General features: G+C 50.0%; 4 protein-coding genes across 4 annotated transcripts; 3 read left to right on the top strand and 1 right to left on the bottom strand.

The window, feature by feature from the left end:
* Positions 1-1,103: 1,103 nt before the first annotated feature.
* rasB (Ras small monomeric GTPase RasB) lies at positions 1,104-1,947 on the top strand (the record flags this gene model as incomplete). The annotated part of the gene is made up of 2 exons (XM_015554655.1): positions 1,104-1,181; positions 1,255-1,947. 2 exons carry the CDS (start codon positions 1,104-1,106, stop codon positions 1,909-1,911), a joined length of 735 nt encoding a protein of 244 aa, XP_015402626.1. The 3' UTR covers positions 1,912-1,947.
* Positions 1,948-3,472: 1,525 nt separating this feature from the next.
* Positions 3,473-5,833, top strand: ANOM_009398 (putative acyl-CoA synthetase; the record flags this gene model as incomplete). Its single annotated transcript, XM_015554654.1, has 4 exons — positions 3,473-3,851; positions 3,934-4,329; positions 4,392-5,267; positions 5,324-5,833. The coding sequence occupies 4 exons, from the start codon at positions 3,473-3,475 to the stop codon at positions 5,746-5,748; spliced, it is 2,076 nt and encodes a 691-aa protein (XP_015402635.1). The 3' UTR covers positions 5,749-5,833.
* Positions 5,834-5,854: 21 nt separating this feature from the next.
* On the bottom strand, positions 5,855-7,112 carry ANOM_009397 (putative GPI anchored protein). Its single transcript, XM_015554653.1, has 3 exons — positions 6,806-7,112; positions 6,677-6,732; positions 5,855-6,623 (listed from the first exon to the last, which is right to left on the bottom strand). Exons 1-3 carry the CDS (start codon positions 6,959-6,961, stop codon positions 6,233-6,235), a joined length of 603 nt encoding a protein of 200 aa, XP_015402633.1. The 5' UTR covers positions 6,962-7,112; the 3' UTR covers positions 5,855-6,232.
* Positions 7,113-8,812: 1,700 nt separating this feature from the next.
* On the top strand, positions 8,813-10,739 carry ANOM_009396 (serine hydroxymethyltransferase; the record flags this gene model as incomplete). The annotated part of the gene is made up of 5 exons (XM_015554652.1): positions 8,813-9,046; positions 9,136-9,192; positions 9,258-9,351; positions 9,405-9,542; positions 9,598-10,739. Coding segments are annotated over 5 exons (1,659 nt in total), but the record flags the coding sequence as incomplete, so codon positions are not given.
* Between the last annotated feature and the right edge of the window lie 46 nt (positions 10,740-10,785).

Below are 10,785 nucleotides of genomic sequence, written 5' to 3'. Positions count from 1 at the left end.
CCTCTAGAACACCTTGCCCCCCTTCTTTTTCATTTTGACATTTTGTTATCCTATCCAGTTTCTCCCTCTTCCTACACATTCAGATCTTCATACTGATACTTAACCCTGAGGTCCGTGGCTAGTTTGGGTTTCGCCCCCTCATCCATCCTATTACTTGCTGGCCAAGCCTTTCTTACCTCCTGGAAACCGGCACCTGTTCCCCTCCCCCTCCACGTTCGCGAACGAGATAAGAGAAAGGCTCGTTAAAACGCCTCTCCCAATATTATCGTACATACAGGATCCTACATACTCGTACATCGACTGCTGGCGATCGCTCTTCTAAGTATCGCCTCCTCTCTCTTCCCCCCCTCACGTGGCGGAACCAGTTTGAGGCAAAACAAAACCTCTGCGTGTTTTATCACAAGAAACTCTGACAAGCATCCACTCGACATACTTTTGTTTTGCGTCTGTTTGACTTCTTTTTTATTTTATATATTTCCACGTTGCGCGGAGTTGTGAACAGCTTCATTTAGCGGATTACTTCCGGTTCGTACCTCCCGTATCGTCCTGCTGGTGGCCGCTTATTTGCGAACTGCTCCAATCCTAATTGGGGGTTGTTTTTTTTCCCCTTCTTTTTTCTGGCCCTTAAAGTCTTCTTTTAAAGGACAGTCTTCGTCACAAGAAGAAAAAGAAAAGAAAAGAAACGAAAAAGGAAAGAAGAAAAAAAATTTCTTTTCGTTTTCAACATCCACTCAACTGACCTACTTTGTCGTCTTCTTCTTTACTCTACGTCTTCCAAAGTACGTGGGCTATTTATTGTCTGAATTGGGGGAATTAATTGCTCCTTGGTTTTTGGTGTGGGTATGCTTAGACAGCAGTCTAAAGTATCGATGATAATTCCGGTGGCTAATCGCGCACTACCAAAATAGCCGTTCTTTGGATTCCTACGTTCCCGTGTCCGTGCTCAATCTGGAGCATCCCATAGATCTCTTTTCTTCTTTTTCCTTTTCGACCTTCCTCCTTTTCGACTCCTTGGCCCACCCCGCCATTCTATTTTACTTATACGCCAGATACCCAATTTTCCTTTCCTCTGCTTGACGCCCACCGTTCTATAATCAGTCGCCATGTCGGGGAAAATGACACTGTACAAGTTGGTGGTGCTGGGGGATGGTGGTGTCGGAAAAACGGCGCTCACAATTCAGGTTAGCCCTTGACCTCTCCGTCTCTGGTCGTGACCCGAATAGCTAAACAATTGGACTCTCCTTCGCTCAATAGTTATGTCTAAATCATTTCGTTGAGACGTACGATCCGACGATCGAAGACTCGTATCGGAAGCAGGTGGTGATCGATCAGCAATCATGCATGCTGGAAGTACTAGATACCGCAGGCCAGGAAGAATACACAGCACTAAGGGATCAGTGGATCCGTGATGGTGAAGGGTTTGTGCTTGTTTACAGTATCACCTCACGGGCTTCTTTTTCGAGAATACAGAAGTTTTACAACCAGATCAAAATGGTCAAAGAATCAGCCAGTTCTGGCTCTCCCACCGGCGCCAGCTATCTAGCCTCCCCGATCAACAATCCCTCCGGACCTCCGCTTCCCGTTCCTGTGATGCTGGTTGGTAACAAGAGCGATAAAGCTGTCGAGCGAGCAGTGTCCGCGCAGGAAGGCCAGGCCTTAGCCAAGGACTTGGGCTGTGAGTTTGTTGAAGCGTCAGCGAAGAATTGCATCAATGTTGAAAAAGCTTTCTACGACGTGGTTCGGATGCTCAGGCAGCAACGGCAACAACAACAAGGAGGGCGATCTCAGGATCGCCGACCCACTGGCTTGGGTCCCATGCGCGACCGTGATGCTGGTCCAGAATATCCGAAGTCTTTCCGGACTGACCGCGGCGGGCGGCATCGTAGCTCAATAAAATGCACCATTCTGTGAATCAAGCCTCTCTTGCTGGTCGAGTTACACCCTAGCCAAGGCTAGCCGCCCAAAGGAATGAAAGGGCCCCTTGTGCACGTTTTGCGATCTGTCGTGGATGTCGGTTCCACTCCTTATCTTTCTTTGGCCTTATCTACGAGAGCCCATGCGAGCCTGCTTTATGACAATATCTTCACTTGTTTATATTGACCGCGAGTCTTCATGGTCATATGGCTCTGCTCCCAGCGCCTTACTCTGTCTTTTATTCTTGCCCCTCCGCCTATGTTTCGTCTCTCTTTTTTTATTTTAACTTTTTTTTCTCCCTCTTTCCCTCCCCCATTTTTCTTAATACCTCCACTTGTTGAGATGCAATGGTCGGTGGGGAATATGCTTGATGCATGATCTACGTTTACAATGTGGGAGGCGATCTCTGGACCATCTCAGGGTGTTTCGGCTACGGAAGGTTTTGTGTCTGAAGAGGCCGGGAGCCGCCGGGGCCTTGGAAGAATACGTTTATTTTTTCTGTTTTCGTCTATATTCATTTTCGATCCCGCCGGCTTATTACCCGCCTCCCGAATCCTTATTTGCCTTTACGACACCTTTGTTACACAACAGTGGCGCTGGAGGAAGGGAGTTTTCGATATGAATAAAACAATGGAGATGGGGTTGGTTTATGGAATGAGAGGACGGCTTCTTGAAAGAATGAAGGCAGATGGATATGTGGTTTTTGAAGGAAGTCAGAAGATGGTAGTCCACAGTTTAGCAGGCATTGCGATATGATACCCTACGGTTGAGCTTTGAGTTGCGATTTTTGATGCATTTGCGAGTAACTACTAGGTACTACTAGAAGGGAAAAAAAAGAGGCCCGATTTATTTTTATCACACTGCTTTCGCCTATGAATTTCTACGGAGAAACAAAAAAAAAAAAAAAGTGGAAAATATAAAAATGAAATGAAAAGGGATGAACATCTCGCTGTGCTTGCAATGACTGGGCTCGGAGGATGAAGAAGGTTCTATGTAAGTAAGTATAGGACAATATCCAAGGACACATGGATAGGCGATCGATTGATTAAAATCGGGTTCGAGTGCGGGGAAAGCTTCTCATCTCCTGGGCCACCTAACCTCGGTTCCTCTCTCGACACATTCTACGCCGTACAAAAGTAGTTATAACTTATTACTCTTCATGTTGGGTTGCTTCATTCGCCCCGAAGCATGTTCGTCTTCCCTACGCCCGGAGGGTTGAGAATCAGCGAATCAAACCGAATGAGCGTGAGACGCTGAGCCACAACTCCGAAATCTCGTAAGGTTTCGGATGCCAGGACGGACGCCCTTCAATTCGAGGCTTAAGAATGACACCCCTAGCATCCCCCGCATGTCTACTCCTTTGCTAGCCGCGGAATGCGATGGTGACCGACTCCTAGCCGCGGCGACGTCCGCCTGCAGGAAGACGTCTCCGATACGGCAGAGCCTTTCCAAATCCTATTGAACGCCTTCTGTTTAGGCTTTATGACCACTACTAGTAGTTACATTCATCTTTTCCTGTTTGCTCGCTTCCCCCGTCGACCACCTTCCTCCTTTCATTATGTCACGTCATCCACAGCAGCTGGTGCACAGCTCTTCGCTTCGGGACCCGGAGAGCTTCTGGTCTCGACACGCAGAGCAGCTCTCCTGGCACCGGAAACCATCCCATGTGATCAGCCGACATTCCAAAGTTCTTCCCAGCGGTGCGAGCCACGACCATTGGTCCTGGTTCCCCGATGGGGAGATCTCGACGACCTACAATTGCGTGGACCGTCACGTGGAGAAGGGTAATGGCGACAATGTTGCTATCATTTGGGACTCCCCGGTAACGGGGACGAAAGAAAAATATACTTACCGACAGCTATTAGAGGAAGTGGAGGTCTTGGCGGGTGTATTACGAGAAGAAGGAGTGCGCAAGGGTGATGTAGTCATTATTTACAGTATGACACCGAAATATTTTCGCTCTTGCCCTAGTCATTTTTGGCGCTCCTACGTACGAAAGATGTTGACTAGTATTTCCAGTGCCCATGATTCCAGCTGCGCTCATTGCCGCCCTGGCGATTGCCCGACTGGGGGCAATCCATGCGGCCGTGTTCGGAGGGTTTGCGGCCAAGTCCCTCGCACAGCGGATTGAAGCTGCCAGGCCACGAGCCATCATGACGGCGTCATGTGGTATAGAAGGGTCGAAGGGCCCTGTTGCCTATAGACCATTAGTCGAGGGGGCTATTGAGGCAAGCAGCTTTAAGCCTGAAAAGGTCATTGTTTGGCAAAGAGATCAGCTGCGGTGGAATCGACCCGATAAGCTGGGTGGACAGCGCAACTGGCAGCGGTTGGTCAAAAGCGCACGCATGCGTGGCATCAAAGCCGGACCGGTACCTGTGGCTAGCACGGATGGATTGTATATAATATATACTAGCGGTATGATCCAATGCCTTGGAAATGATGTTTCGTTAATTACTATAACTAACAAAAATACTCAGGTACCACCGGATTGCCAAAGGGAGTTGTTCGAGAAGCTGGCGGACATGCAGTAGGATTGCATCTATCTATTAGGTATCTGTTTGGCATTCAGGGTCCAGGTGATGTAATGTTCTGCGCTTCTGATATCGGGTGGGTAGTCGGCCACTCCTACATCCTATACGCGCCTCTTTTGGTTGGCGCAACCACAGTACTCTTCGAAGGAAAGCCTGTTGGAACCCCAGATGCGGGAACATTCTGGAGGGCTATCGAGGAACACAAGGCCAACGTCCTATTCACAGCACCCACGGCCATGCGTGCCATCCGAAAGGATGATCCAGACAACAAATTCTTCGAGGAGGTGGCCCGTCGTGGTGGCCTGAAGCATTTCAGAGCTCTTTTCCTCGCCGGCGAGAGGAGTGAGCCTAGTATTGTCCAGGTGTATCAGGATCTTCTATCCCGTTATGCCGCCCCTGGCGCCATGGTCGTAGATAATTGGTGGTCATCCGAATCAGGCTCACCTATCTCCGGGCTGGCGCTACGAAGCACAGCAGGAATGACCTTGGGCGATGATAGGGAACTAGAGCTGCCGTTGGCTATTCGACCAGGGTCGGCCGGATTGCCAATGCCGGGATTTGACGTTCGGATTGTTGATGATGAAGGCCGAGAAGTTCCCCGAGGGACGATGGGCAACATCGTCCTAAGTATGCCATTGGCTCCCACGGCCTTCACTCGATTATTTAATGACGACGAGAGATTCTACAAGGGATACCTCAAGCGCTTTTCGGGTAAATGGATGGACACAGGGGATGCAGGTATGATTGACCAGGATGGGTACATTCATGTCATGGCGCGATCGGACGATATCATCAATGTGGCTGCGCATCGGTTTAGTACAGGTATGCATCTTTAATACTGGGCCTGATCTCACATCAACTCACATGGTTTGATACAGGCGCAATTGAACAGGCCATTCTGTCACATCCCGAGGTTGGCGAGGCCAGCGTTGTTGGCATACCGGACGCACTGAAGGGACACCTTCCTTTTGCCTTTATCCAGCCACGGACTGCTTCTGGGCCCCTGCCAGCGATACCTACCCCGGAGCTGTTCAACGCGATCAATCAACGGGTCCGCGAGCAGATCGGCGCAATCGCATCCCTCGGAGGCATGATACAGGGACGCGGGATGATCCCGAAGACGCGCAGCGGTAAGACGTTGCGGCGAGTATTGCGGGAGCTGGTCGAACACGGGGTGCGCGGGGATTATGGGGCCCCTGTGAGCATACCGCCGACAGTGGAGGACGCCGAGGTGGTGGAAATAGCGCGAAGCAAAGTGCGAGAGTACTTTGAACAGAAGCAGCAAAGCCGAGCCAAACTGTAGATGGCCAGCAAGCAAGAGCTGCACAGCCTCGGATACCAGCATGTCGAGTGGGAAAAGCAAAGCAAGGGCAGGTTACTCTACAGCTTCTCTCAGAATGCACAAAATCTGTATAAACCGTAATGAACTATTATAAAGTCTGTAAGGTATACACAGGAAGGTCGAACTTCCAGGAGGCACTAAAGCCATCAAAAGATCAATATTAACAGAAAAAAGCCGTAGAGAGATATCAAAGAAAATACAATATGTATGGTATAGGTCGTATCACCAGTAAACAGTGGTCTAGACACTCCAACAACAGTTCAAAAAAGAATTTAATAACTCCGTCATCATAGTCAAGTACATCTATGCGATATGTTCCCACCTGCGGAGAATGCAGGCGACATATGGATCGCAATCATGACGACGGACGCCGAGAATAAAGACTGAAAGGGGGGTAATAGAGAAAATGCAATCAATCCGTCCATCCGTCGAAGTTTAGATCAGTTTACAGCAGAACTGCAGCGAGACCAAAGACGGTCGCAAGACCGGCACCGGCGCCAACAGCCGCGCGAGAGCCACCGCTCGTGAAGAGAGGGACAGCGGGGGTGGTAGCGGAGCCGGTAGGGGAGACATCAGAGGGACCGGAAGCAGAAGGAGCAGGAGGAGCGTTGGTGGAAGCCGGGTGGGTGGTCGAAACCAGAGGGGTGGAGGAGATGACGATGCTGCTGCTGCTAGGGCGCTTGATGATGGAGGAGCTGCTGCTAGGGCTAGGAGTAGCCTTGGAGCTGCTGGGGACGCTGGGGACGGGGACAACGGGGATAACGGGGGAGCTGGGGGTGGAGCTGCCGACAGGGTTGACGCCAGTGGGAGTGCCAGCAGGAGGGGCAGTGCTGGAGCTGGGATCTTGTAAGCTTGATGATCTATACGAGGGTGCTGATATATAACATACCACTTGTTGCACTCAGTCACGGTCGAGGTGATGAGAGGGCGAGTGGTGGTGTAACCCTAGTATCTGATCAGTATAATCCTACAATTGAAATACCGCGACGGCGAGAGTGAAGAGAATCTGGGAACATACAGCAGGGATGCTGATAGACTCGGTGGGAGAGACACCGATGGCATCGGTGGACTTAGGGCAGTAAGTGGCGGTTTCGGTAACGATAACAGTGCTCACTTCCTCGGCGACGACACCAGCGGCCACAGCGGCGAAAACAGCAGCGACGGAGAAACGCATTTTGTCTAGATTTGTTGTTTCTGTCCAAAGAATGGTGAATTGAAATTAGCGGTTGGATGGTTTTTTTTTTCGTTGTTCTCCCCGAAGGTAAAGAGTGACGTGAAGTAAAGAATGTACTCGGTAGGGACCGGAATAAATGTATAGTGATTGACAGACTTGGGGGTGGGAAAGGAAAGGGAGGAGAAGGAGAAAAGAGAGCGTGAGAGACTAATTAATATAATAAGTTGAAACAAAGGAGACTAGAGTAACTAACTAACGTTTGATTACATCCTACTTCTGTACTAGTCGTCGACGGACAACCATCGATGGTGTACACAAACCGTGTGTGGCAATTACATCGGAGACCTCTCGGATTGGATGATCGATCCCGCGCGCCATATCCACTTAGATCCACTGTTATGCACACATCCAGGTACCAGGCACAAACCCCCTTTTTCTTTCCAATTTTAATGGGGTTCTTGTACTCCACGTTCTTCACCGCGTGTTCCTGGCAGTAAATAGGTACTTACGTATGTGTTTGTTTGTTTGTATGCTTGCTTGCTTGTTCGAGGTTGCGCAATTTTGGTCGGAGAATACTATATATCTCATATTGCTTTGTGAGACGAGTCAAGACAATTAGGAGCTGAATGCCGCAAGGGCTCTTCCTCTTCAACTTCCTGGCTGATCACCTCATCTATCCATACATACAGACCGAGTCATAGAACCCAGTTCCCCCGTACCCAACAGAGTTTTCTTCCTATCCGCCCTGAGGATCATTGCCCGGTTCAGTGACCACCTGGGGCCCAACTCTAAGATATGGTCTATCATTCGTTCAGCAGCACCCAATGGCAACTTTCTCGGCGACGCAATTATTGAGATTGCCCTCCTGTTCTATTTTTTGCGTTGCTCGGATCCAGTCAGGGTCCAAAGCGTGAAGCGAGCACAGGCATCAATCACCTGTACATCGACTAAGCACTATCCGAACGTCAGGAATCCAGACGGTCATGAGTTGGCAAAATCACCAACTGACGTGTCTGGTCAATCTCTGTATCTTACTCAGTAACAAGGACTTATTTGAGTGTAAGATGTCCTGCAAGGCACAACTACACTATGACCAGACCGGCAATATCATCATGCTGCCACTATCCTGAATAACCTCAAACTCTCGGTAAAGATCACCCAGTCTAGACCCCATGACTTCTTGAACTATTGCATGGTTTCTGCGCAACCAGGGCAAAGAGACTACTCCGTACTTTGCTGTAAATATGATTTGAGATCGACAGATTGACATTGAGACTAGACTACTGCTAACGACATGGGTGCCCTGGACAGCACTGGCGATCGAGTCGAGACCCGGCATCTCAAAACAAGAGAAGGCAAAGCAGGCAACACAGACTATTAATTGCATATCATAATCATTATATGATATAGAGTAGATGATATATTCCATCAATCCTATCGTCTTCGTCGGCATATCCAGCATAACACAACCTCCAATCCGATCGTTCATTGTCCCAAAATGGATGGTGAACGGCGGGACACTTCAGCATCGCCCGGGAAAAGCCAGCAGAGCCGTCCTTCCCACGAGAACTGACAAGTTAAAACCTTTTCTTCATCTTGGATTTAGTTGTGTGAAGAAAAAAGAAGAAAAGGAAGGGGGTCGGAATCGGAAAGTCCATAAAAAAATAAGCGAGCGGAGATGGAATAACTGTTAATACGATTGCCGGAGATGCTAACCCAAAAAACGACTAGTGGGTTGCTTTCCGCGGGCAACGGCAATCACCGCGCGGTTAGTTGTCCGATGATAGGACAGCATACGGCGGTTCATCCTCCATTACTTCTCATTAAATTCCGATCTATTTCCCCTCTCCCTTCTTTTTGTTCGATTGTAGACTCGTCTTGTCTATTGTAAGCAAGTACGACAGGAGATTCAAAATGCTGAGCCGCTGTGGTCGCCAGGCTTTGCGATTGGTCCCGCGCACGGGAAGCTCTGCCAGAGCTGTCGCCATCACTACTCAACTCCGACCGGCTGCTCCCTTGCGCGCCTCCAGCTCAATCTCTCAGAGCCGGAGTGTGTCATCCTCCAGTCGCGATGGACAGCAACATGTATGTGCCCTTTACTCTCGATCGCCCCGAGAAGATTGAACAAACGCGCGCAAATGTGGTGAAGTCCCATGCTAACGTCATCTCCGCAGTTGCTCTCCGCACACCTCGAGGAGGAGGACCCCACAATCTACAATATTCTCCAGAAGGTTGATTTTCCCCATTGCGAAGTGGTCCCACTGCTGTGAATAGTAGTACTTATGTATTTTTGCAGGAGAAAAAACGTCAAAAGCACTTCATCAACCTGATCCCTTCAGAGAACTTCACTTCACAAGCGGTTCTTGATGCCCTCGGCAGTGTGATGCAAAGTCAGTCCACCACTCCGACCTATGTGCACTGCTCCCAACTAATCAGCTACCAGACAAGTACTCCGAAGGTTATCCCGGTGCCAGATACTATGGAGGAAATGAGCACATTGATGCGTCAGAGAGGTTATGTCAACAGCGTGCCTTGGAGACCTTCCGACTCAACCCAGAAGAATGGGGCGTGAATGTTCAACGTAAGCTTTCCCCGGTTAGCGTGGAATATTGGAGTCGTGGCTAATGGTTGAACAGCACTCTCCGGTTCCCCCGCCAACTTGTATGCCATCTCCGCCCTTCTCAACACTCATGACCGCCTGATGGGCCTCGACTTGCCTCATGGTGGTCACTTGTCACATGGTTACCAAACTCCAACAAAGAAGATCTCATTCATCTCGAAATACTTTGAGACTCTTCCTTACCGGCTTGATGAGTCCACTGGTCTCATTGATTATGACGCTCTCGAGAAGCAGGCGCTGCTCTATCGTCCCAAGCTCATTATTGCCGGTACTTCGGCCTATAGCAGATTGATCGACTACCCTCGGATGCGCCAGATCGCAGACGCAGCTGGTGCATACCTCCTCAGTGATATGGCTCATATCTCTGGTTTAGTTGCTGCCGATGTACTTCCCTCGCCTTTCACTCACTCTGATGTGGTGACAACGACTACTCACAAGTCCCTGCGTGGGCCCCGTGGTGCCATGATCTTCTACCGCAAGGGTGTCCGCCGGACGGACAAGAAGGGTAACCCGGAAATGTATGACTTGGAGAATCCTATCAATGCCTCCGTCTTCCCGGGCCATCAGGGTGGCCCTCATAACCACACCATTACCGCTCTAGCAGTTGCACTGAAGCAGGCTCAGTCGGCCGAGTTCAAGTCTTACCAGGAGACTGTCCTAGCCAATGCTAAGGCATTGGCTGACCGCCTTGGCAGCCCTCTCAACAACGGGGGTCTGGGTTACAACATTGTGTCCGGTGGAACGGATAATCACCTGGTCCTCGTGGATCTGAAGAACCGTGGGGTTGACGGAGCTCGTGTTGAACGTGTTCTAGAGCTCTGTGGCGTTGCTAGTAACAAGAACACCGTTCCGGGAGATCGGTCCGCCTTGAAACCCGGTGGTCTCCGCTTGGGTACTCCTGCCATGACTACTCGTGGCTTCCAGCCCGAGGACTTCCGTCGTGTGGCCGATATTGTTGACCGCGCGGTCATCATCACCCAAAAGCTGGACAAGGTTGCCAAGGAGAGCGCTGCGGCTAAGGGCGTTAAGAACCCGAACACCGTCAAGGCTTTCCTGGAATATGTTGGCGAGGGCGAGGAAATTTCAGAGATTGTGCTCCTGCGGCAGGAAGTCGAGGACTGGGTAGGAACATTCAGCCTTCCTTGGAAGGACGAGTAACCGGCTTGTCTACGAAGAACTATGAGATAAGGCACTGGTCGGGTTT

This window comes from Aspergillus nomiae (assembly GCF_001204775.2).
Source record: "Aspergillus nomiae NRRL 13137 chromosome Unknown contig00417, whole genome shotgun sequence".
NCBI lineage: Eukaryota > Fungi > Ascomycota > Eurotiomycetes > Eurotiales > Aspergillaceae > Aspergillus > Aspergillus nomiae.
This window is presented reverse-complemented; position numbering and strand designations above follow the sequence as displayed.

Bases quoted from the DNA above. Each gene is read 5' to 3' on its own strand.
- ANOM_009397 (XM_015554653.1), bottom strand. From the start codon at position 6,961: ATGCGTTTCTCCGTCGCTGCTGTTTTCGCCGCTGTGGCCGCTGGTGTC. The intron at 6,733-6,805 runs GTATGTTCCCAG...ATCAGATACTAG, and splicing joins AGTCTATCAGCATCCCTGCT to GGTTACACCACCACTCGCCC. The intron at 6,624-6,676 runs GTATGTTATATA...ACAAGATCCCAG, and splicing joins GTGACTGAGTGCAACAAGTG to CTCCAGCACTGCCCCTCCTG.